This window comes from Phacochoerus africanus, chromosome 11 (assembly GCF_016906955.1).
Source record: "Phacochoerus africanus isolate WHEZ1 chromosome 11, ROS_Pafr_v1, whole genome shotgun sequence".
NCBI classification, from domain to species: domain Eukaryota; kingdom Metazoa; phylum Chordata; class Mammalia; order Artiodactyla; family Suidae; genus Phacochoerus; species Phacochoerus africanus.
In genome coordinates, this window is record NC_062554.1 from 44,339,004 (window position 1) to 44,365,394 (window position 26,391).

At 46.5% G+C, this 26,391-nt stretch overlaps 1 protein-coding gene across 10 annotated transcripts in view; it reads left to right on the forward strand.

Annotated features, from left to right (window-relative positions):
- The window catches only part of CEP164 (centrosomal protein 164), an 80,822-nt gene that overhangs the window by 18,062 nt on the left and 36,369 nt on the right, over nucleotides 1-26,391 (forward strand). For 9 of the 10 annotated variants that reach the window (XM_047752210.1, XM_047752211.1, XM_047752213.1 and 6 more), the window contains exons 1-4: nucleotides 13,804-15,202; nucleotides 18,662-18,817; nucleotides 19,197-19,334; nucleotides 20,194-20,271. In XM_047752210.1, the coding sequence (XP_047608166.1) occupies nucleotides 13,943-15,202; nucleotides 18,662-18,817; nucleotides 19,197-19,334; nucleotides 20,194-20,271 (1,632 nt within the window). In that variant the 5' untranslated portion in view covers nucleotides 13,804-13,942. Of the gene's footprint in view, nucleotides 1-11,156; nucleotides 11,362-13,803; nucleotides 15,203-18,661; nucleotides 18,818-19,196; nucleotides 19,335-20,193; nucleotides 20,272-26,391 lie in introns of those variants that run through there. The other variant, XM_047752219.1, reaches the window with a different exon arrangement.

Below are 26,391 nucleotides of genomic sequence, written 5' to 3' on the forward strand. Positions count from 1 at the left end.
CATATAAAAATAAAATTGTTTTTTGTATGTTGATCTTGTAGCCTACAACCTTGCTAACCTTACTTATGTCAGTTCTAGTAGCTTTTTTGTAGCTTCTATGGGCTTTCTTACATAGATGGTCATGTCTTTTGGGAATAAAAACATTTTTTCAACTTCCTTTCTAACCTGAATACCTTTTATATTTATTTCTTGCCTTATTGCACTGCCTCGAACCTCCAATACCATTGAATAGAAGTGGGGACAGTGGATATTTTGGCCTTGTTCCTGACCTTAAGGGGGAGCATTCAGTCTTTCACCATTAAGTGTGATGTTAGCTGATGTTGGTGAGGTTTTATAAATGCTTTTGTCAGGATCAGGAAGTTCCCTTGTATTCCTAGCTTGCTGAGAGTTTAAATCAGAAATGGGTATTAAATTTGTTCAGATTTTTTCTGCATCTACTGATAGGATCATATGATTTTTCTATATATTGACTAGTTTTCTTTTTCTTTTTTTTTGACTTTTTTGTCTTTTTCTCCTTTTAGGGCCGCACCCATGGCATGTGGAAGTTCCCAGGCTGGGGTCAAATTGGAGCTGTAGCTACTGGCCTGCACCACAGCCTCAGCTATGCAGGATCCAGGCTGCATCTGTGACCTACACCACAGCTCACGGCAATGCCAGATCCTTAACCCACTGAGTAAGGCCAAGGATCGAACCCGCATCCTCATGGATCCTATTCCAGTTTGTTAACCACTGAGCTACGATGGGAACTCAGGCTAGTTTCCAAATATTAGACTGACCTTACATTCCTGGGGTAAACTCTGGTGGGTAATGATTATATATTATGGGATTTGATTTTCTAAAATTTTGCTCCAAAATAATAGTTTGAAGGGGATGAGATAGAGTAGGTTTTTTTTTTATCCTTTTTATGGCCGTACCGTGGCATATGGAGTTTCCCAGGCTAGGGGTCTAATCAGAGCTACAGCTGCCAGCCTACACCACAGCCATAGCAACTCGGGATCCAAGCTGCGTCTTCAACCTATTCCACAGCTCACGGCAATGCCAGACCCTTAACCCACTGAGCGAGGCCAGAGATCAAACCTGCAACCTCATGGTTCCTAGTCAGATTCATTTCTGCCATGCCACGACGGGAACTCTAGAGTGGGATGTTTTTTGAATTACTGATTTCTAGTTTTATTTGTTCATTATACGTCTTCTTTGTTAAAATTTTTTTTAAATTCAGTGAATTTTATTACAGGTGTATAACCATCATCACAACCTAATTTTACATTTCCATCCCCAAACCCTAGCTCACCCCTTCCCCGCAACCTGTCTCCTTTGGTAACCATAAGGTTTTCAAAGTCTGAGATAGTTTCTTTTCTGCAAAGAAGTTCATTGTATCCCTTTTTTTTAGATTCCACATGTAAGTGATAGCATATGATGTTTGTGTCTCACTGTCTAACTTCACTTAGTGTGATAACTTCTAGATCCTTCCATGTTGCTACAAATGCCATTATTTCATTCCTTTTTATGGCTGAGTAATATTCCATTCTGTATATGTACCACATCATCTTTATCTACTCCTCTGTCAATGGACATTTGGGTTGCTTCCATGTCTTGGCTATTGTATATAGTGCTGCAGTGAACCCCGGGGTACATGTGTCTTTTCGAGTCATGGTTTTCTCTGGATAGATGCCCAGGAGTGTGATTGTTGGATCATGTATTCTATTTTTAGTTTTTTGAGGAATCTTCATACTGTTTTCCACAATGGTTGCATCAATTTATTTGTTTTTATTTATTTATTTATTTTTTGTCTTTTTCCAGGGCTGCACCTGTGGCATATGGAGGTTCCCAGGCTAGGGGTCTAATCGGAGCTGTAGCCACTAGCCTACGCCAGAGCCACAGCAACGTGGGATCTGAGCTGTGTCTGAAACCTATACCACAGCTCACAGCAACACTGGATCCTTAACCCACTGAGTGAGGCTAGGGTCAAACCTGCCACCTCATGGTTCCTAGTCAGATTTGTTAACCACTGCCACAACAGGAACTCCGGTTGCATCAGTTTACATCTCTAGCAACAGTGTAAGAGAGTTTGCCTTTCTCCACAACATCAACATCATTTGTAGACTTTTTGATGATGGCCATTCTGGCTGGTTATAACAGGGTACTGCACAGTAGCTTTGATTTGCATTTCTCTAGTAATTTGTGGTGTTGAGCATCTTTTCATGTGGTTTTTTTTTTTTTTTTTGCCATCTGTATGTCTTCTTTGGAGAATTGTCTGTTTAGATCTCCCCATTTTTTTATTGGGTTGTTTGTTTTTTTGGTATTGAGCTGTAGGAGGTGTGTATATATTTTGGAGATTAATTCCTTGTCAGTTGCTTCATTTGCAAATATTTTCTCCCATTCTGTGGATTGTCTTTTTGTTTAGGGTTTCCCTAGCTATGCAATAACTTTTTTTTTTTTTTTGTCTTTTTAGGGCCACACCTGAGGCAAATGGATGTACCAGGCTAGAGACTGAATCGAAGCTGTAGCTGCTGCAACAGCAGTGCCACAGCCACAGCAATGCCAGATCTGAGCTGTGTCTGTGACGTACACCACAGCTCATGGCAACGCCAGATCTTTAACCCATGGCATGTGGAGGTTCCCAAGTTAGGAGTCTAATCGGAGTGGTAGCTGCTGGCCTGTACCATAGCAACAGCAACACCAGATCCGGGCTGCATCTGCGACCTACACCATGGCTCACGGCAATGCCAGTTCCATAACCCACTGAGTGAGGCCAGGCATCAAACCCACAACCTCATGGTTCCTAGTTGGATTCATTTCCACTGCACCATGATGGGAACCCTTCTCTAAATTTTTGATAGCATTTGCCTGTGAAGCCATCTGGTCCTGGACTTTTGTTTGTTGGAAGTTTTTCAATCAGTTTTAATTTCACTACTTGTGATTGGTCTGTTCATCTTTTCTATTTCATCTTGGTTTAGTCTTGGAAGATTATGCTTTTCTAAGAATTTGTCCATTTTATTAGCATGTGGTTGCTTGTAGTAATCTCTATGATCCTTTGTATTTTTGTGATGGCCATTTTAACTTCTCCTTTTTCATTTCTAATTTTATTGATTTGAGTCCCCTCTCTTTTTTTCTTGATAAGTTTAAGGGTTTATCAATTTTGTGATGATCTGTTCAGAGAACCAGCTTTTAGCTTCATTGGTCTTTTCTATGGTTTTCTTTATTTCTATTTCATTTATTTCTGCTCTGATCTTTATGATTTCTTTCCTTCCACTAACTTTGGGGTTTTGTCGGTGCTTTCTCTAGTTGCTTTAGGTATAAAGTTAGCTTGTTTATTTGAGATTGTTAAGCTTGTATTACTATAAACTTCTCTCTCTCTCTTTTTTTTTTTTTTTTTTTTTAGGGTCAAACCATGGCATATAGAATTTCCCAGGCTAGGGGTCGAATTGGAGCTGCAGCTGCTGGCCTATGGATCCTAGCCACGTTTGTGACCTACACCACAACTCATGGCAACACTGGATCCTTAACCCACTGAGTGAGGCCAGGGATTGGACCCACATCCTCATGGATTCTAATTGGATTTGTTTCCGCTGCACCACAATGGGAACTCCTAAACTTCTCTCTTGGAATTGCTTTTGCTGCATCCTATAGGTTTCAGATTGTTGTGTCTTTGTCGTCATTCGCTCCTAGGTATTTTTTAATTTGCTCTTTGATTTCTTCAGTGATCCCGTGGTTGTTTAGTAGCATGTTGTTTAGTCTCCATGTGTTTGTGTGTTTTTTTTGCAGTTTTTTTCCTGTTGATTTCTAGTCTTACACCATTGTGGTTGGAAAAGATGCTTGATATATGATTTCAATTTTCTTAAATTTACTGAGGCTTGATTTGTGGCCTAGAATGTGATCTATCCTAGAAGATGTTCCGTGTGTACTTGAGAAGACTATGTGTTCTGCTGCTTTTGGGTGGAATGTGTTATCCATATCTATTAAGTCCATCTGGGCTAATGAGTCATTTAGGGCCTGTGTTTCCTTTTGATTTTCTGTCTGGATGATCTGTCCATTGATGTAAGTGGGCTGTTAAAGTTCCCCACTATTATTGTGTTATTGTCAATTTCTCCTTTTAAGACTGTTAGCAGTTGCCTTATATACTGAGGTGAATCCTATATTGGGTGCATATGTATTTACAATTCTTACATCTTCTTGTTGGATTGATCTTGTGATCATTATGTAATGTCCTTCTTTGTCTCTTACAATCTTTATTTTAAGGTCTCTTTTATCTGATATAAGTATTGCTACTGCAGCTTTCTTTTGATTTCTGTTTGCATAGAATATTTTCTTCCATCCTTTCACTTTCAGTTTGTATGTGTCCTTAGAACTAAAGTGGGTCTCTTGAAGACGGCATATATATATGGGTCTTGTCTTTATATCTATTCAGCTAGTTTTTGTCTTTTGGTTGGGGAATTTAGTCCACTTACATTTAAGGTAATTATATGTTTGTTCTTATTGCCATTTTATTGATTGTTTTGGATTTGTTTTTGTTGGTCTTTTTTCTTCTTCTCTTGTTCTCTTGTGGTTTGATGACTATCTTTAGTGTTGTATTTGGATCACTTTTTCTTATTTGTGTATGTATATTTTTGGTTTCCTGTTACCCTAAAGATTTGATATAGGAGTTTATATATACAAGATTATTCTAAGTTGTTGGTCTCTTAATTGCAAATGCATCTCCAATATCCTGTGTTTGTACCCTCCTCGTCTCAATGATTTATGGTTTGGGTAGCATATTTGTCTGTGGATGATTTTCTACCTTTACTATATGTATGCATTTACTGGTGAGCCTTGTCATTTGTAGTATTTTTGTTTCTAGTTGTGGCCATTTCTTTTCCATTCGGAGAAGTTCCTTTAGTATTTGTTGTCAAGCTGTTTAGTGGTTTAGAATTCTTTTAGGTTTTGCTTGTCTGTAAAGCTTTTGATTTCTCCTTCTAATCTGAATGAGAGCCCTGCTGTGTAGGGTAATCTTTTTATTTATTTATTTATTTTGGGCTTTTTAGGGCTGCACCCATGGCATATGGAGGTTCCCAGGCTAGGGTTTGAATAGGAGCTACAGCTGCCATCCTACATCACAGCCGCAGCAGTGCCATATCTGAGCCGTATCTGCAACCTATATCACAGCTTATGGCATCACCGGATCCTTAACCTGCTGAGCAGGGCCAGGGATTGAACCTATGACCTGGTCGGATTCATTTCTACTGAGCCATGACTGGAACTCCTGCTTAGAGTAATCTTGATTGGAGTTTTTTCCTTTCTCACTTTAAGTATATCGTGTGCCACTCCCTTCTGGCCCGCAGGTTTCTGCTGGAAAATCAGCCGATAACCTTATTGGAGTTCCCTTGTGTGTTACTTGTTCCTTTTTCCTAGCTGCTTTCAATATTTTCTGTCTTTAATTTTAGTCACTTTGATTAATATGTTTCTCAGGGTGTTCCTCCTTAGGTTTATTTTATATGGTACTCGTCCTTCCAGGATTTGAGTGATTCCTTACCCACGTTAGGGAAGTTTTTGGCTATTACCTCTTCAAATATTTTCTCTGGCCCTTTCTCTCTCTCTTCTTCTGGCACCCCTACGGATGCCAGATGTTGGTGCATTTAAAACTGTCTGAATGTGGATGTTGGTGTGTTTAAAACTGTCCCAGAGTTCTCTTAGACTGTCTTCATTTCTTTTCAATCTTTCTTCTATTCCATGTCAGTGATTTCCACCAGTCTGTCTTCCACCTCACTTATTTGTTCTTCTGCCTCCTGCATTCTGCTGTTGGTTCCTTCTAGTGTATTTTTCATTTCATTTATTGTATTTTGAATCTCTTCTTGCTTAATCTTTACATCTTCTATTTCTGTGTTCACTGTTTCTTGTCATTTATCAATCTTTGCCTCTACTTTATTTATTTTTGCTTTTTAAGGCTGCAACCATGCCATATGGAGGTTCCCAGGCTAGGGGTCTAATCGGAGTTACATCTGCCGGCCTATACCACAGCCATAGGAATGTGGGATCTGAGCCGTGTCTGTGACCTACACCACAGCTCACGGCAATGCCAGATCCTTAACCCACTGAGCGAGGCTAGGGATCAAACTCTGGCAACCTCGTGGTTCCTAGTTCAGATTCGTTTCCACTGTGCCATGATGGGAACCCCTTTGCATCTACTTTATTGCCAAGATCATCTTTACTATCATTAGTGGAAAGTTTTTCATGGAGGTTGGTAATCTCCAGATCACTTAGCTGTTTTTCTAGAGTTTTTTCTTACTCCTTTATCTGAGTCATAATTCTCCTCCTTTTCATTTTCATTTTGGATAGATATTTAGTGTAGTCTTCTTTTTGCAGTAAATGGGGTTGTTTCCTGTCTTGCTTCTGATGTTTGCCTCCTTGTGGCTGAAGTTGGTACAGGGGCTTGTTACCGGCTTCCTGATGGGAGGGTCTGGTGCCTGCTGGTAGGTGGAACTGATTCTTTTCCCTCTCGTGTGTGGGGCTTTGTCTCTGGTGTGATTAGAGGTGGCTGTGAGCCCAGGAGGGGGATCTTTAGGCAGCCCGTTTGCTGACGGGTGGGGCTATGTTCCCACCTTGTTTGTTTGGCCTGGGGCTTTTCAGACCTGATTGATGGGGCCAAGTTTCTCCAAATAACCATCTTAGAGGAGTTCACACTGATTATTCATGAGACCTTTGCCTCCAATGTCCTGCCCCCACAATGAGCTACAATCACCCCCTGTTTTCCCAGGAGATCCTCCATGAGGCAGGTCTGACCAAGATTCCTATGGAGTCTCTGCTTTGCTTCGAGACCCAATATACGTGAAAGCCTGTGTGTGGCTTTCAAGAGTGGAGTCTCTCTTTTCCCCAGTCCTCTGGAGCTCCTGTGCACAAGCCCTGCTGAACCTCAATACCAAATGCTCCAGGGTCTCCTTCTTCCAATGCCGGATCCCTAGGTGTGGGAACCTGACGTGGGGCTCAGAATTCTCGCTCCCATTGGTGAGCCTCTGCGGTATATTACTTTCCAGTCTGTGGGCCTACTGGTATGGGGTTGCTTTATTGCCTAATTGCCCCTCCTACTGTCTCAATATGGCCTCCTCTTTGTCATCTTTGTCCTTTGGAGTAAGATACCTTTTTGATAGTTTCCAATCTATTTTGTTGAAGGTTGTTCAGCTGTTTTAATTTTGTTGCTTTCATGAGAGAAGGTGAGTGCCAGTCCTTCTCCACCTATTCTTTGTTAAATGTTGAGAGTTCATTTGTGGTTCAGTAAGTGACCTGTTTATGTGAATGTTCTATATGTGCTTTTTGTTTTGTTTTGCTTCTTAAAAAAAATTTTTTTTTGGAGTTCCCATTGTGGCTCAGTGGTTAACAAATCCGACTAGGAACCATGGGGTTTCGGGTTCGATTCCTGGCCTTGCTCAGTGGGTTAGGGATCTGGCATTGCCGTGAGCTGTGGTGTAGGTTGCAGATGTGGCTCGGATCCCGCATTGCTGTGGCTCTGGCGTAGGCCGGTGGCTAGAGCTCCGATTGGACCCCTAGCCTGGGAACGTCCATGTGCTGCGGCATCGGCCCTAAAAAAGGCAAAAAGACCAAAAAAAGAATAAATTTTTCTTTTTTTGACTGTACCTGCAGCATGCAGAAGTTCCTTAGGCCAGGGGTCAAACCCATGCCATAGTGACCTGAACCACTGCAGTGATAATACCAGGCCCTTAACCGTCTCCGCCACCAGGGGACTCCTGTATGTGTGTGATAAGAATGTAGTCTCTTGTTTTTAAACATAGGATTCCTTTTTTTCCCTTTTCCCTTTTATGGCCGCACCTGCAGCATATGGAATTTCCTAGGATAGGGGTCCATTCAGACCTGCAGCTGCTAGCCTCTACCACAGCCACAGCAGCTCTGAATCTGAGCCACATCTGTCGCCTACGCTGCAACTTGCAGCAATGCAGGATCCTTAACCCACCAAGTGAGGCCAGGGATTGGACCCACATCCTCATGGATACTAGTTGGGTTCTTTACTTGCTGAGCCAGGACAGGAACTCCCAGATTCTTTTTTTTTTTTTTTTTAAAGTCCAAGTGTAGTTGATTTACAATGTTGCATTAGTTTCTGGTGTGCAAGAAAGTGATTCAGTTTTTTATATGCATACACACACATATAAAAGGATATATATATGTTTCATGTTCTTTCCTATTATGATTTATTGCAAGATACTGAATATAGTTCCCTGTGCTCTATTGTAGAACTATCTATTTCGTATATAGTAGTTTATATCTGCTCATCCTGAACTGCTAATTTATCCTTCCCCCACCCTCTTTCCCCTTGGTAACCGTAAGTTTGTTTTCTGCTAATTTATCCTTCCCCCACCCTCTTTCCCCTTTGGTAACCGTAAGTTTGTTTCCTGTGTCTGTGAGTCTGTTTCTCTTTTTGGATACACAGTTCTTAAATAACCTTTATATCAAGCATGCTAAAAGGTGTTTATCTTCCTGTGTCTGAGTCATTTTTCTCTGGTCTTACCCTTTTTTTTTTTTTTAAAGATTTTTTTTTTTAATTCTTTTTTTTGGCTGCACCTGTGGCATGCAGAAGTTCCTGGGCCAGGGATCGAACATGTGCCACAGTAGTGACACCAGATCCTTAACCCACTGAGTCACCAGGGAACTCCTGGTCTTACTCTTGAATAATGGTTCAAGTACGGAATTGTTTGTCGGACAGCCCTTTGACAATATTGTATACTATTATCTTACTTCTGGCTTTGCTAAAAAGTCATGTTTTTTTGGTTTCCCTTTTTGTTCCTTTGTAGGTAATCATTTTTTCCCCTCTCTGGTTGCTTTTATGATTTTTTTTGTCTTTTTGCCTTTTTTGTTGTTGTTGTTGCTATTTCTTGGGCCGCTCCCGCGGCATATGGAGGTTCCCAGGCTAGGGGTTGAATCGGAGCTGTAGCCACCGGCCTACGCCAGAGCCACAGCAACGCTGGATCCGAGCCGCGTCTGCAACCTACACCACAGCTCACGGCAACGCCGGATCGTTAACCCACTGAGCAAGGGCAGGGACCGAACCCGCAAACTCATGGTTCCTAGTCGGATTCGTTAACCACTGCGCCACGACAGGAACTCCCTGATTCTTTTTAATCTTTGGTCTTCTGTAATTTCACTACAGCATACCTAGGTGTGGATTCATTTTTATTTACCGTGTTCAGGAATTGGAAGTATTTTCTTACTCTGAGGACTTATGTCTCTTCAATTTTGGAAAGTTCTCAACCATTACCACTTTTTTTTTTCCTAAAACTCTTAATTAGAAATATGTTGGACCTTATTATCTTATCCTCCATCTCTCAACTTTTGTTTTCATATTTTAAAAATCACTCTATAATTTCTTTAGCATGTGTATTTCCCAATTCATTATTTTTCTTCTTCTGTGTCATATCTGCTGTTTAACCCATCTGTTTTTTTGTTTGAATTTAATGACTACCAGTTCCTTCAAGTTCTATTATGTTCTTTTCACTATGTCTAGTTTTTGTGTGTGTGTGTGTGTGTGTGTGTGTGTTCTGTTCTTTCATTATGGATTCTACTCCTTTTATCCCTACAGGAATTTAAATGTTGTTATTTTTAGTCGTCTTCTGATTGCTCTGCTCTCTGCATTCTTCTTAATTGTGTTACTGATTTCCCTTCATGTTGAAGTGTTTCCTCATGTGGTTTGTGATTACTTATGCATTTTGTGAATTCATCTTCTATGGAGGTTATTTTCTGTATCTCATTCCTAGGTTGCTGAATGGCTTTATGTTGGTTTCTGCCAAGGGTTTTTCAGTGGTCAGGACTAAATTTTTACATTAATTTCTGGATTTGGGACTTCCTTACCACATTTTGGACTGTGTATCTCCATGTGTCTTGGGGTTTCACTTATTCATTCAATTTTATTTTGCCCACCTAGAACCTGGAGAGGGTGCATACTTTCTTGCTGCTTCCATGGCCCACTAGGTCCTTTTATCATGGAGAGAACAGCCTGAAGGACCCCAGCTACATCTAGAATCTCATTTCCAGTTTCTAAACTCATGAAGGCCTAAAGCCATGTTTTGTTCTAAATTGGCATTCAAACCCAAGTTCTACAGGCCTATATCCAGGTCAGATAGAGGCCTTGACCTGTCAGTTCATGCACTTATTACTCAGGTTTCATGCTTTGTTTCTGGCATCTGAGAATTTCCTTTTCTTTTTGGCTGTGTGATTAATGCTACTGTGAACACTGGTACACAAATATCTGTTTGAATTCCTGCTTTTAATTCTTTGGCCATGTGCCCACAAGTGGAATGCTGTTTCATATGGTAATTGTATTTTTAATTTTTTGAGGAACTGTCACACTCTTTTTGACAGCGACTGCAGCATTTTACATTCTTAGCAGTAGTGCACAAGGGTTCCACTTCTCTACATCTTCGCCAACACTTGTTATTTTTGATAATAGCCACACTAATGGATGTAAGGTGGTGTTTCACTGTGGTTTTAATTTCCATTTCCCTAATGTTTGGTGATGTTGAGCATCTTTTTATGTGCTTTTTGGCAATTTGTGTGTCTTCTTTTTATCTTTGCCCCTGATGTATGTATGTATTTTTCCCTTCCCTTCCCTTCTCTTTCCCTTTGCCTTTCCATTTCTCTGAGGCTAGACTAGAGTAGGAATGGACTCAGATCTCTTGTATGGAGTTCCCAGGCCAGTCTTCTATTGTAGATTCCCCACTGGCTTGGACTGTCACCTCTTAGACATTTTAGAGTCTTTTGCAGCCTCTCTCTTCTTCAGACCACATAGGAAAATATTAAGTAAGGTCTATCCTAGAATTGATCCCCAAGATACCATTGTGTTTGTACTTATCCATCTAAAACCAGGTTGATTGCTACTCTAGTCTAGCATGAATTCCCAGGAACCATGATTAACAGTCTCCTTCTAGAGAAGTTCTTGGGTATTCTAGTCTCAGGAACTGGAGTGTTTCTGTCTCAGGTAACTCCTTATTCTTAGCCAAATGGTACCCTTCAATTTTGTGTCCATCCTTTCTTCTCTTCCCCCTTCTCTCTCTCTTTTCCACTCTTCCCACAATTCTTCTCTGCCTCCTTGCCATTTTTTTTTCTTCTTCTTTCTTTTTGTTTCCTGTGTAGCTTTGGACCCAAGCAGGGACTAACTTCTGACCTCTGCTCATCCCCAGCCAGGACATCACAGGTGATATTTACTATTTCAACTTCGCCAATGGACAGTCCATGTGGGACCATCCCTGTGATGAGCACTATCGGAACTTGGTGATCCAAGAGCGGGGGAAGCTGTCAGCTCCTGGTGCCGTTAAGAAGAAAGAAAAGAAAAAGAAAAAAGAAAAGAAAGACAAGAAGGACAAAGAGAGCTCCAAAAGTCCCCAGGTGAGTCAGTGGCTGCCAGCTCCCAGAGAGGCCAGGCCTGAAACCTGAGATATTGGGACCCTCCAGCTGTTTACAGCCAGCAGGTTAAGAACAATGATAATACAGTCATTTTTTGATAGCACATCACCTGAATTGTGCCTGTCTTCTGGCAAATTTCCTTTGAGCTTCTAGAAGGTGTTTCTCTAGGCATTCTCTCTTCCCAGCTTGGGAGGCACATATTACATAACAGGATTGGTGAGTGAGTGCTCTGCTGAGAATGCTGTTGGCAGTAGTCCATGGAGTGGCGCCACCTGCCCCTCTGGAGAGTCCGGGCTCAGGGGGCAGCTGCGGAGGCCAGAGAGCTTAGATGTGTGCGTGCTTCTCCTCTCCTTTTAGTTGGGCCTCCCTCGTGTGGGTTCATCACGTGTCTCAGTGGTGAATTCCTAGACGACCGATGAGCCGTGATTCACTTGTCAGAATACTTGCATCTTCAAGATCCAAAAAGGAAAGCTTGGGGCTTTATCCCCTCCTGCGGGTTGTACTTGCTGCCTGTGTCCTCAGTTCAGGATGGATAATTGAAGTTTGTTCTTGGTGCTGTCACCTTGGTCCCAAGTAGCTTTTTCACTCAGTTGAAAGTGTGTTTTCCCACCATCGTTTTATGTGTCCCTCCAGTGTGTCTGCACTTAGGAGGCAGAGCTTTTGCCCTCATTTTCTAGGTGGAGAAGCTAAGACTCAGAGCCTGGGGGCTCTGCCAGAGAGCCTTCTTCCCTTCGCCCAGGTGTGTGGCAGGTGGGCCACCTTCAGGAGAGGGAGGGCCAGGTGGGGAGCACTGGCGATATCTTTTCTGCTCTCACAATGGTCCAGTTCATTTGTTCTCGTATAGTCTCTATTTCCTGGTGCCTGGTGCTGACTTCTCAGCAGGGATTTCCTCCATCTTCCTTCTTTCCTTCCCAGAGTGTCAGTTCTGACGTTGGATGGTTGATGATGAGTTAGCCTTTTTATCATCATTTCCAAGCTCTGCAGATACTCTCCCCCCTGCGCCTGCCCCTCTGGTATTACTAGTCATGGTTCTGAGAAATAAGATAGCAGGCCCATTCCCCCAGGTGGAGAAAAAAGGACAGGTGGTTTCCAAAGAGGTTGATTTTTCTTTTTCTTTTTTCCAAGTGTTATTGAAGTATAGTGAATTTACACAGTTGAATGTTCTGTAATGGCATGTATTTGAAAGGTAAAAGATGGATAATGGGCTTTTCACTAACCCAGGACTCTTGTAGATGATGACAAGCATCTGGGCAGGCTCCGGCCTGACCGAAGATGAGCGAGGGAGTGAGGTGAGGGTGCTGAGGCGAAGGGTTAAGTAATAGACCGAGTTCTGGCTGTGTGACTGAGCTCCTGAGCTTCCCTGTCAAAGGGGTCCCTTCCGTGGCAAGTGGGCAGCCCTGGGCTGCCAGTCTGGGTCTTGGGGCTCAGGACAGGCACCTCAAACCTGAGTGTGTCCGGGGTTGCAGGCCTCACCAGGTAGGTGAGCTGGGCTTAGGTAGTTTGAGCTGGAGGTGTGGGCTGGGTGGAATTTAGTGTGAATGTTTGCAGCATGCGGTTGATGTCCTTAGGGTTTTTTTTTCCTACTCCAGGATTCTCTGATTCTGTGAGCCTTCGGTCGAGGTCCCAGTCCAATTTCCAAGGCTCAGCTCTTTGCTTCTGTTTCCCTTCTCTCTCTTCTTAGACCATTTCTGATAGTCCTTGGTAAGGATAGTGGATTTTATGAAATTAACCACAGAAGTGAGAGCTTGATGGTACCTTCAGGATAATCTAGTTGGTGATTTTAAGACTTTCACTAGTCATGAAACCCTGTCTTCACATCAGCTCCTCCATAGAGTCCAGCGTGTGAAAGAGAAGAGGAGCTGCTGTGGATGAACCTGGGTGGGGGTGGGTCTTGGTGGGGCCCCTTCCCCACCCCCTGCCCACTATAGAGGCCTCCAAGGTACCATGAGGAACCAACCTATAGGTTGGTCCAGCTTCCTCTTTATAGATAAGAAACCTAGAGCCCGGAAAACAATAAAGCCCCAGGAAGTTTTTAGCTCTTCTTTCCTCTTGGTTTTGTGTTTCCCTTTAAGTGAAGGGTGGGCTTCTGCTAAGGGTTTGCCAAGAGCTGAGATAGCAAGTGGAATTCAGAAGTGCTTTGTCTTAGTTTTCTCTGCCTGTTTATATACCCATCTAGGAAACACAGACTGAGCAGGGACTTCTGCCTTCTTCCTCCTTTCTCCGTGGCACGTCCCCTCTCCCAGCACCTGGGCTGGCTGATCTGGACCTAGACCAGGAGATGCAGGCTAGAAGTGAGGGCTCCTTTAAGAAGGGGAAGAGCCCATGTGCGCTGGGTGACACCCCTTGGCCTGTCATGGGCTCCCTGCCCAGCAAGCTACAGCCACTCTCCAAAGGCCAAGCTTCTCGAACCCACCAGATCTTTGCCGACGTGGAGAAAATCTTAGGCAGGGCCCCAGCCCACTGCAGGACAGAAGTAGGTTATCAGCAGGGTCTGGAGAAACCCCCACAGCCGACAGAGAAAATCTACCTGGGGTTTTCAGACCCTGAAATAGAAGAGCTGGAGATGAGGACCAGACAGCAGAAACCTGGCTCTCCAGGTCCTGAGAACACTGGGCTCTTCCAGAACGGGCAGGATGCGTTAAAAAGCAGGAGTCAGGCCTCTGTCCACTCGAAGCCTTTGGAAAGTCTCAAGGGCCCGCAGCTGAAAGGGGAGCAGCACAGCCACAACATGGCCAAGCGGGGCTCCACTGGCCCTGGGGGGGACAAGGGCCAGAGCCCCACCCCCTCACCATCCCCTGAGGTGGACCCCATGCTGCTCGCCAGAAAGAGCAAACCATTCTTGTTAGACAGCAGCCCAGCTGAAGACCAGAGCTGGCAGGATGTTTCTGGGGAAGGTGGGAGTGTGGGCAGGAGCAGGAGCAAGAGAGAGCCCCTGGGACTGTGGCTGGGACAAGTCTCCAAGCTTGTCCACAAGGACAGCCCCATGGGTGGCTGGAAAACAGAACCTGATGGCCCTGAGGCTCCAGGGGAGGCAGCTGGAGGTCCACCTCAGGGGCTCTTGCTAACATCCCCGGATGCCCTGGCCTCAGAACCAGCCCCGAGCACCCCTACAGGAAGCGCCCCTGTGGGGTCTCATATCAGGGAGGGGCGACCACCCTCAGGTTCTCCAGAGCCCCCCGAAGAAGACAGGAAGCCCGGTGGGTTTGGGCCTGGCTTGGAGAGCAGTCGCAGTAGCAGTGTGGCCTCTCAGCTGGGCTCCGAGGTCCTGGGGGAGATGACCAACTTCCCGTGGGACCTGCAGGGCTTGTGGGGATCTGAGTGCAGCGTGGGTCACTCTGGCCCTGGACCCCGAGAGCAGTACCCCGGCCCCTCCCTGGGGCCCCGCTCGTCCCACCTGCAGAGCTCCGCTGAGAAGCAGTTGGAGAGCGAAGACTACTCTGAGGACCAGAGGTTCTACCAGCACATCCTGCAGATGGTTAAGATCTCCAAGCGGCTGGAGGGCCTGGGGCAGCCCGAGAGTGCGCAGGAGATGCCCTGCAAAGACGTTGCCAGCATGGTCTGTTGCCTGGCAGCCGAGTCTTCCAGGATGTCTAGCGAGGGTGAGCACGAGGCCCTGGGAGCCATGGACTCCAGGTTTCTGCCTTGGGGGCCAGAGCTGCCGGAGTGTCCTCTGGATGTGGACGTTGCCCCAGCTGGGCAGGCGACCTCTCAGCAAGCCTGTTTCCAGCCGAGCAGCAGCCCTCTCAGGCAGGGGCTGCTCAAGATGAGTTCCAGCAGAGCCAGTCAAGATGCAGAGCCAGGCAAGATGCAACTTGTTGACCAGGTAGGCTTCTTAGAGAGCATGACCTCCAGGCTCAGCGCACGTGGTAGGGAGGGGCAGGTTGAACTGACATCTTAACACAGCCCTCAGGTCTCCTTTGCTGCCTTTGCCCTCCTTTGGTAACTACTGCTCTCTTAACCACGCAGGCGGCCATGCAGGTCTTTTTCCTTCTACCCTGTAACCTGCAAGGTAGGGGCTGAGGGTATCCAGATTTCTGTTCCCTGGATCTGACTAATTCATGGGTGGTTCACATGCCCTCAGGATGATCAGTGTTGAGGGTGAGTGAAATGGCACCGAATATGGCACTCGTGTAAGAGGTAGGTAGCATCGTCCCAGGATTTGGGAAGCCTTCTCTCTCAGCTGATTGTAGAGTTCTTCCTAAATAGACACCCTACCCCCAGGCTCTGAACTTAGTCCCCTCTTGGAGTCACACAGACCTAGAGAATTAGTACTGTCGTCACGAGAGGCTGAAGCCCAGAATCTCTAGTATCTGGTGAGCTGCTTCTGTTCTTGCTTCCTAGGATTTTGGAGGCACGTGAATAACCTGTGTCAGGCTGTACAGGGCCCTTTGGGCTGTCACTTCCTCCCCTACTGGGAGTTTCCAAAGGTCTGGGCTTGCCTTGTCCTTCTGACTCTTTGTCCCTTTAAAGAGTTGCCGTACTCTTCATTCACAAGTTGGGTTGGATCAGAGACCATGGGGGCCCATCTGCATTTCCCCGGCTCTCCTTTCGCTGTTGCCCAGCTGTGGCTTTACCCAGTTGTTACCTCCGTTCCTAATCACTGGCGTGCACGGGTTCTCCATTAGCTCTAATAATTACCGTAGCACTATAAATATCAGATAAGCTGCAGATTATCCCGAAAGTTTTAATTAGCCCAATGGCAGCAAGTTTATTTGCTCTGAAGGACAATGCCACGCACAGCCCATAGTCAGAGTTAATGGCCATCTATAGAAGCCCATCAGCTAGGAGCCAGGGACGTGTAATTTCCCTGCTAACCACTGATTTGGTAAAGGCCCAGGAGAACAAAGCCCTCAGCAGGCCTGTCTCCCAGCCTCAGGCCCCCAGCACGTTAGCAAATTAGCCATGTTAGGAGTCTGTAATTGTCCGTAAGTATAGTGGGGAAAGAATTTTCCTTGCTGATCCACAGGGCTGGGTGGAGGGCTGAAGTCAGGAGGAGCAGGCCAGGTTCGCTCACAGTTTGCTCACCTCAGAGCAGCTTTCCTGGGCTCCTTTTCTGCCACAACCAGGAGGCAGTGTACGATCCTGGCTTAGAGCTCACCCTGGGTTCCATGTCTACCCCTCTTGGTGCCCCCCTGATTTGGGGTGGGGGGTCTTGACCTCACCCATCTCCATTTGTTCTTGTGGGGACTGTGGCCTCAGACGGCTTTGAGAGTGAAATAAGACAAACGCTTACCCTGGTATCTGGGCTGTAGGCAGTGTTGGCCAGTTTTATTATCTTTAGCTTCTTTTTTGCCTGACAAAAATACCCTGCAACAGGACAGATAATTGGGAAATCCTTAGAGGCTTTCCGGGAGGGAGTCTGATGTCACTTTTCAGATGAGTATTTGATGCCCTTCCTGTGCAGAAGTGGGTCGTGTTCAGAGCCTGCAGATAGTCTGGCCCCAGGCTCGGCTGTGGGCGAGAACATGACCTGAACTCAGCCAGACCTCCTCAGGTTTCCCTTTCTCTCTTCAGTCCCTGTTGGGTTAGGGAGAAATGGAATTTTTGTGTTGTTTTATATACATTTTTAAGTTTGAGAAATGAATAATTAAAATGTAAACATTTTATATTTTGGAGTTCCCGTTGCAGCTTAGAGGGTTAAGAACTGGACTAGTAGTATCCATGAGGATGTGGGTTTGATCCCTGGCCTTGCTCAGTGGGTTAAGGATCCGGTGTTGCCCTGAGCTGTGGTGTAGGTCGCAGACATGGCTCGGATTTGGCATTGCTGTGGTGTAGGCTGGCAGCTGTAACTCCTATTTGACCCCTAGCCTGGGAACCTCCATATGCCACAGGTTTGACCCTAAAAAGAAAAAAAAAATTTTTTTTATTGAAATATGGTTTGAGTTACAGTGTGTTAATTTCAGGTGTACAACACAGTTTAATACATATGTATATCTATATTCTTTTTCAGAGTCCTTTCCCTTACAGGTTATTACAAAATACTGAATACAGTTCCTGTGCTGTGTGAAATGAATTTTTTTTTTTTTTTTTTTTGCTTTTCAGGGCCGCACCTGCAGCATATGGAGGTTCCCAGGCTAGGGGTCAAATCGGAGTTACAGCTGCTGCCCTACACCTCAGCCATAGCAACACAGGATCCAGAGCCGCGTCTGCAACCTACACCACAGCTCATGGCAACGCCAGACCCTTAACCCACTGAGTGAGCCCAGGGATCGAACCTGCATCCTCATGAGTCCCAGTCGGGTTTGTTAATCACTGAGCCATGAAGGAAACTCTTCCAAAGTGAATTTTAAAGAGCTTTGTGAACTTCCCCCAGAATGCTGTCCTTGCCTCTAAGCCAAGACTACCTGAATCTCGAATGTGAATCCCTGTGATGGAAGGACAGCAGTTCCCCTGGGCTGGTGTAACCCTGGGCCATGCACACTTGCTCTTGGCTTTCAGTCTCTCATCTGAACTCCCCAACACACCTTCTGCAGTAGCAGACACACATCCTCTCTGTCTTGCAGATGACTGAACTGAGAATCCAAGAGTCCGTGAGTGGCCCAAGGTCTTGCAGTCCTGACCCCCGCCTGGTTTTTGCCCCAGTCCTCACTGGCACAGAGCCTTTGTTTGAGAACAGGGAAAAGGAGGGGCCTGCCCCCTCCTTTGGCGAGGCTCCCTCCAGCCACTTTCCTCATCAGTGGAGAGGGGATAGAGAGTTCTTTTGTTGCTCATGTGTATCTTTCTTAATTAATGAATATTTTAATCACAGTAATGCATGCCCCCGTTTAAACAGTGTCAAGTGGCACCAAAAGGCGTGTAACAACATACAGCAGTTCTTGGGTGTGGGTACCCCTCCCCAGCGGCAATGGCTTTCTTTGGCTTCCATATTTGTAAATAATATGCTTAGACTGCCTTTTCCCTGATTCATCAGTTCTAAACTTTATCTATTGAGATTTCTCATGCTGGTAGATGAGGCTTTTGTCTCTGCTCTCCCTCCGCTCCCCCTCCCACTTCCTCTGTGGCTTCTGGAAGGAGAGCAGAACCCTCTGCAGCATCTGCCAGATGTGAAAGAATTTTGCTGTGAGATAGCATCAGAGTTACGAGAATCAGGAAACCAGCCCGTGATTCTCACACAGTTGGCACGATGGTAATTTCTGGATGTTGTGTTTCATTAGCAGCCTCTGAACGGAGGCGGTTTAAATTTGAGCGGGCAGGATTTAGATGTTTTATTTTTATACCCGTCTCCGCACTCTAAGAGCCCTGGGTTTGTAGGGTTTGTAACAGGATGTTTTCCGTTGCCCAGGCCCCGGGCTCCTTGTTAGCCCCTGTCCACGTTCCCCTTGGGGGCCTGGCCCCGTTACGAGGCCTGGTCGATGCCCCGCCCTCTGCTCTGCGTGGATCTCAAAGTGTGAGCCTGGGGAACTCGGTGGAGTCCAGTCAGCTTGGAGAACTCTTGCGGGTAAATGTCTTTTCTTGTGTTCATTGTGGTTAGTGGGGCCTCTGTGTTCCATGCCAGGAACTCCATCCTGTTGATGAGACGTAGAGGGCATGGGCCGAGTCCTCAGTGGGGAAGGGTGAGTCACACCCAGCTGACGCTGGACGTGGGCTCCGGACAGTGGAGGGTGCGCCCAGGCCGTAGGGACTGCAGTGCTGATTGCCTGCTCCCTGCAGCCAGGGCAGTAGGAGCTAGAGAGGGAGGGATCCATGGAGCCGGACTTGCCGGGGCCAGCTTCCTGGATGTGGTATGCTCGCCCTGGGAGACACCCCAACAGAAAGAGGGGGAAGCATTCTGAAGGTCTTCCCAGTAAGTGTCTTGACTTTGCTTCTCTGTTTTGGAGCCGTCACAGGGTCTCAAGGCTTCTGCTCTTGAGAGAAATGGTCTCTTGGGCTCGATCCATGAGGACAAGAATGCTCTCGGCCTCTTGGCTTTAGGGGAGGAGACCAACGAGGAGGATGAGGCGGAGAGTGACAACCAGGTACTGAGGAATCTTCTTTCTGGCCTAGAAATCTTCTGTGCTATTAAAAAAAGAAAAAATTGTTTTTTAAATTGTGGTCAAATGTATATATCATGAAAGTTACCATTTTAACTACTTTTTTTTGGTTTGTTTTTTGGTCTTTTTAGGGCTGCACCTGTGGCATATGGAGGTTCCCAGGCTAGGGGTCTAATCAGAGCTGCAGCTGCTGGCCATAGCCACAGCAACGGGGGATCTGAGCGAGGCCAGGGATCGAACCTGCCTCCTCATGGATGATAATTAGATTCGTGTCTGCTGAGCCATAACGGAAACTCCCATTTTAACCACTTTTAAGCATACAGTTCAGTGGCCTTAACTACCTTCACAGTGTTGTGCAGCCGTCAGCACTCTCCCTCTCCAGAATGTGGTCATGATCCCAAACAGAAACTCAGCTCCTCACACAGTGACTGCCTCTTCTCCTTTCTCCTCAGTCCCTATGTGAATTTGCATATTCTAGATATTTCATGTCAGTGGAATCATACTTACATGAAAAACATGATTTGTCCTTTTATCTCTGGCTTCTTTCACGTCGCAGAAAGTTTTCATTCGGAGTTGTAGCACGTGTAACTGGGTAATACTGCATTGTCTGAGTAGGCCACATTTGGTGTATCATTCATCTGTCTGGATACTTGAGTTGTCCTCACCTTTAGGCCAAGCTCTGTGCTACTCTGAATATAAGTGAAAATGATTTTCCAGCCCACAGCTTCATTTCTTGCCCCATCCATATACCTGCTGGGTGTGACCCAGAAAGCATAACCAGCGAGGAGCTTCTTGGCCTGCACCCTGGGCTGACTGGTTTCCTTGCCATCATTTTTGTTTGCAGAGTGTCCGCAGCTCAAGTGAGCTTCTTAAGAACCTGCACCTGGACATCAGGGCACTGGGGGGTGACTTTGAGTGTGAGGTAAGAGCCAGAAGCCCCTGTAGGCAGCTGCCTCAGCTGGGCGCGCGGGGGCGGGGGGGTGGGGGTGGGGGTGGGGAAGGGGCTCCTCCTTCCTTCTTAAGCCTTTCTCCTGGTGGGAGATGTGTTTGGAAACAACCATTTTGTCCCGGTCCTGCCCAAATGGAATTTCTGGGGTTGGGGAAGGACAAGTGGGGAAAGGAATTCATCCATTCACTCATTTATCATATAACCACCATTTATTGCGTGTTTCTATGTGAGGTGCTTTGCTAGGTGCCATAGGCCACACAAGCCTTAGTTAGTGGTGATTCCTGCCCTTGGAGACTTTACAGTCTCGTAAGAGAGAAACTTACATAAATGCCACACAGATGGAATGCAGTGAGGCCACGAGGATGATAAAACACAGTACCATGTGGGGCGGGGAGAAGTCGGGGTCTCCTGTCCATTTGGATTGACTGGGAAAGGCTTTATAGAGAATTGGACATCTGAGGTGAGCTGGGAAGGACAATAGGCAGGACAGGATGAGCAGAGGTGAATGGTGAGATGGGTCCAGATACAGGACACTGCACGGGCGGAGACAGGAGTTGGGGATGAGGGCGTCTCCTTTGCCCAGAGCACAGGGTCCTAGGGACATGGGACCATGGGGGTAGGTTGGGCTGGATGGTGGCAGACCTGAGTGCCAGCTGAGAAGTTGGGATTGGATTTCATGGGCATTGGGAGCCATCAGAGGTTTTGAACAGAAGTGTAAGGCCATCCTGAAGTTCCCATCATGGCTCAGTGGTTAACGAATCCGACTAGGAACCATGAGGTTGCGGTTTCCATCCCTGGCCTTGTTCTATGGGTTAAGGATCCAGCGTTGCCATGAGCTGTGGTGTAGGTCGCAGTCGTGGCTCAGATCCTGTGTTGCTGTGGCTCTGGCATAGGCCGGTGGCTGCAGCTCTGATTTGACCCCTAGCCTGGGAACCTCCATATGCCACGGCAGCGGCCCAAGAAATGGCAAAAAGACCAAAAAAAAAAAAAAAAAAAAGGTATGAGGCCATCCAGATTCTTAACATTCGCCGAACGCTGGCTGTGTGGCGGCCACGGTGCTGCACCCTGTAGGAGGTACTGTAAGGTGTGGTCCAGGCTGGCCTCAAAGCGTGTGTAGTTGGAGAGAAAGGATTCTGGGTCCTCTGCCTTTAGTGAGTGCTCAGTAAATGTTGAATAAATGACTATTTAGGAAACTGTGAAGTAGGGCAGTGTGTGTAAAGACCTGTAGTACAGGTACACTGTTGGGAGGAGTTCTGAGAGGAGATACTACCTGCCTAGGTAACCTCTAGGCAGAGATCAGGGAGAACTTGGAAGAGATGACATTTGACCCGGATCTTGAAGAGTAGGTAAGTTTTAGACGTGGGGGTGGAAGGGATGTTTTAGGCAAGTGAACAGCTTGAGCGAAGGCATGAGGCCTGGGAAATGCACAATATGGATGGAATAGCTTCCAGAATATCTCCCCAACAGTCCTGTTACTTCTAATCTCTTTCCCCAGTCTGTCTTCCACTCCCACCAGAATGTTCTTTCAAACAAACATAACCTAAAACTCATCATGCAGTTGTAATACTTAAAAATTCCCAGTGCATTCTTCCACTTGAAAGGGAACATTCCCTACTGTATGTTCTTGGTCTAGGGTCTAATTTATTAAATTTTAACAATTAAGCTCTCTCTAAATATGCCCAAGTAGTCACATCGCCAATAAATCATGAAGTCAAGAGCTCGGATTTCCCCAGATATTTAAACATTAATTGCAAGGTCAGTTAACTTTTTGCAAAATAGAACATTCTTTTAAAGATTTTAAACACTTTCAAATGAAGGTGATCACTCAAATTTATTAGAGTGATCACAAAACAGCAGTGAAGGGAGCTCCCGGCGTGGCTTGGCCCGTTAACGAACCTGACTAGTATCCACGAGGTTGCAGGTTCGATCCCTGGCCTTGCCCAGTGGGTTGAGGATCCGGCGTTGCTGTGAGCTGTGGTGTAGGTCGCAGACACAGCTTGGACCCCTGTGGTGTAGCTCCCATTGGACCCCTAGCCTGGGAACCTCCATGTGCCATGGGTGTGGCCCTAAAAAGACGAAAAACAACAACAAAAAACTGAGCGGTGAAACTTCAGGTCCCTTATCATGGATTTAAATGTTCCTTGTTATCTTGTTGTTGTTGTTGTTGTTGTTTTTAAATGACCTCCCTTGTGGGATATGGAAGTTCCCAGGCCAGGGATTGAATCTGATCTGCAGCTGCAACCTGTGCTGCAGCTGTGGCAATGCCAGATCCCTTAACCTACTGTGCTGGGCTGGGAATTGAACCTGCACCTCTGCAGCAACCTAAGTCGCTGCAGTCAGATTATTAACCCATTGTACCACAGGAGTAACTCCCTTATTATCTTTTATTATTATGTTCTTATTATTCCTCTTTTCACATTCTTACTGTTCTGACTCTTATTTCTTGGTCTTTAGCTCATCTCAGGAGCCAGGGTGAAGGTCCCAGACCAGCTGAGGTTCAGGATGTCAGCTGACCCCACAAGGTGTAGGTGGCTCTTTCCAGCTGACTCAGCTCGTGCCATTGGGCAGGTCCCGTTTTATATTTAGGCTCTCTCTATTGCCTCAGAAATTGTCCCCATTTTTGGCTCTGCTCAGTCTGGTTTTTTTTTTTTTTTTTTTTGGCTGCGTCCATGGCATGCGTAAGTTCCTGGGCCAGGGGTTGAACCCACACCACAGCAGTGACCCAAGCCACAGCAGTGCCAACACTGCATCCCAAACCTGTTGTGCAATCTGATCCAGGTCTGCTTTGAAACTCTTCCTTCTGAGTAGGGCCTGGTCTGTTGGCATTAAATCCGAAGGCTTCCGTCTCTTTGGTTCCTTGAAATGGTAGCTTTATTTCTTCTCATCTACCGTTAAGACCTTATGAGGCTGTTGGAATCAGTAGCTCAGATTTTGAGCCCGGAAGGGGGACCACGAGAAGGAATGGGGTTCCAGGAGGACTCTGGCTTTTGGAGAAGGGGGCAGTCTCCATGAGACCAAGTACGTTGAGAGCATTCTGCCCTCTTCATGTGCACATGTCCAGCACCTGGCCCGCTGCCTGGAACATAGGAGGTGCGTGGGTGTGTTTTGCTGAGAGACGGATAGGACCAATAGGTGAATGAATGAATGGGCCCCCTAGGGACTGGGGGGTATCCTGCAGGTCCCGTTGCGTGGTTTTCCTCCCCTGGGCTTTCCCAGGCCCTGGGTGGAGTGGATACTTGGTCCCCGCTTCTGCTGGGGAAGACCCCCATGTAGCTATGGATCTATCATAAGGTACTTTGACTGGGCTAGTTAATTTTTACTCTATAATAGAGTACAAATGTCAACAAAAAATGGGATTTTTGACATGTCTTGAATTTTCAAAAGCTTCCCTTCTAATCTTTATGTGCCTCTTTAGGGGGAGTGGGAACTGTTAAATGTATTTTTTTATAACCGCTTTAATATAAATAGGCAACCCAATGTGATGGGGAGAAATGTCTGGAGTGGGAGGTGTTAAATACACTCCCCACCCCTGTCTCTAGCATCCCAGCAGATTTAGTTCTTTTTGCCACATGGAGTGTTGGATTCCTGTGTTCTAACCTCAGGCAGGAACTGGTGCTTTTCGTGGTGGGGAAGGTTGGTGGCAGAGATGAACGGGGATTTGAGGACAGACAAAGCTGCCTCTCCTTGGACTGTGCCCTTTGAAATGGCTCTTGTCCTGGTTTATAGATGTTGGGTCCAAGGCAGCCCAAGCCGGGGACCGTATTCTGTGGCTTGGTCTAACAGTCACTTTGCTCATGATTCCATGAGAGGGCAGTAGGATGGCAAGAATGGTTCTCTTTCTCTCTCTCCCCTTCCCCCTCTTCTCCTGCCTTCAACTTAAACTAGTCTATTACAGAGTCAAAAGGGATAGGTAGGTTCCTGGAACAGACACTGAGAATGGATGGGCGTGAAAGAGGGGAGGCTGAAGGGTAGGCGAGCGGGCAGCAGGTGGCCTTGTGGTGCTGGTGAAAACCCATCGGCAGATGAAAAGGGAGGGGGGAGCTGGGCTGAGAACTAACAGGATGATGTCAGTGTGATGGGGCGCAGTGCAGAGCTTCGAGACCGAGACCGACTGGGTGGGAGTGAGACCTGGAAAATAAACTGGACTGATGGTTAGCTTGGCTGGGGTCTCCCCAGAACAGGGTCAGTGCATGGACTTCGTGTTCAGCTCCCCTGTCCCCCACTCCCTCCCTCCTGAGCCCCTTTGATTATAGAGCCCCTGCCTGTGTGCTCTGGGCCAGAGGAGGGGGATTGTAGCATGGAGGGTGGTAAATATTCATGAAATAATTCTTACCGGCAGGTTCCTACACCCCCCTCTTTGAGCAGGTGGCAAGGTCTTTTTGGAAAAAGCAGCAGAAATTTGCCTTGAGATACCCAAGGACCCAGGGCTGTGACAGGAGGAGACAGAAACAGTGTGAGCACAGTTGAGCTGAGAGCAGGGCTGTGCTAGGGTGCAATCCCCGTCTTTGCCTGGGTACCCCACAGAACACTGGTGCAGGGCCTGGGTGTCCTGCGCAGGGCCTCAGACCATGGGCCCTGCGATGGGAGGAGGTGCAGGGGCCCAAGTGAAAGGAGAGGCACGTGAAGTCTGCTGGATTTTCCAGACTCTCAGCTCTCGTTCATCCGTTTGTGGATAATCCGCAACAAACACCTCTGCTGTCCTTACCCTTAAAACGTCGCCCTGGGTGTACTGTCATTACAGTTAGTTGACATGGGCGCAAGGAATGCAACTTGATTTATTCGAATAACAGCTATGTTGTTGTATTTCACCATTTAGGGTCCATCATGGGAAACTCTTCTTTTGAAGAACTGGAACTTGAGAGTAGCGTGGCTTGGGCCTTGTAGTCTGGCCATTTTCTCTCATGTATGAGGATGGAAATCTCTACCTGGATCTGGTGCCCTCTGATTTTTGATAGACTACTTGTTTATCCCTCATCTTGAATATTCATCATTAACACTCATTTAACTATTTTTCATTTTGTAAGCACTATAGCGGAGTCTAAATGCTGTATAACTTTGTATATAAATATCTCCATTTTACAGAGTAGACTCCTATATCTGCATTGCTACACGTCATCATTTTAAAAAATGTACTCAACAAGCATTGACTGAGTACCTGTTATGTGCCTGAAACTATGCACTGAGGATAATAGGGAGCTGATTGGGTGAGGGTGGAAGGTGGAAGTCAGTAGTTATAATACCAGAACTTCCGCATGCTGTGGGTCCACGGGCAGGATGTGTGTGGCTGGAGATGACCTGGAGGAGCAGTCAGGGGCCAGGCTGGATGAGGAGGGCTGTGGGCTGTGTGAGATGTGAACTTGTGGTCTGGCACCTCTTCTTCCCCTAACCTAAGATCTGTTGCCTTTCTCTCATGAGATAGCATGACTGGGGTGGATTGGCCTTGCTTGCTGAGTCAGATACTGGTCAATCCCCCCAAGATACTCCAAGGTCCTTCTTGGGGTCTGTGAGCCCCACAGACTGGTCCTTATGTGCTGACTGCTGTGGGACTACCGAGGTGAGGAGGCCTGGCCGTGCCCTGAAGATGCCTCTTGAATGGGAGGAGCTCATCTCAGCCCCTCTGAGCCCAGTGACCCTTCATGCTGTGGTCAGGGTGTCAGGGTGGGTGGCACTAGAGGGCGCCGTGCCTTCGTGCTGCTGAGGCCCGAAGGAAGCCCCTACCCTCTCTCTCTTCACCCTCTGCTCTTCTCCTTGGGGCAGACGTGGGGCTGTCCACAGCATCACCACCATATCTAGTGCTGTTGACTTTGGGCAGCAAAGGCTTATAGCCCGGCCACCTGGGACATCTCACCTTTCTTCATAGTCAGCTGACTTCCTGGAGGAAAGGATCCATCTTCATATTTGGATCCTCATGGCGAGCTTTGGCCATAGAAGGTGCTTGATGAATGAATGTGTGGTCATCATGAAACATGAGCTAGCATTTATGGGCACTTATGGTGTGTCAGGCAGAGTTCTCTGTTCTTTGACTTGCTTAATGAGTGTTAACGCATTTAATCTTCCCAACAATCCTATGAGACAGGCCCTATTATACCACCC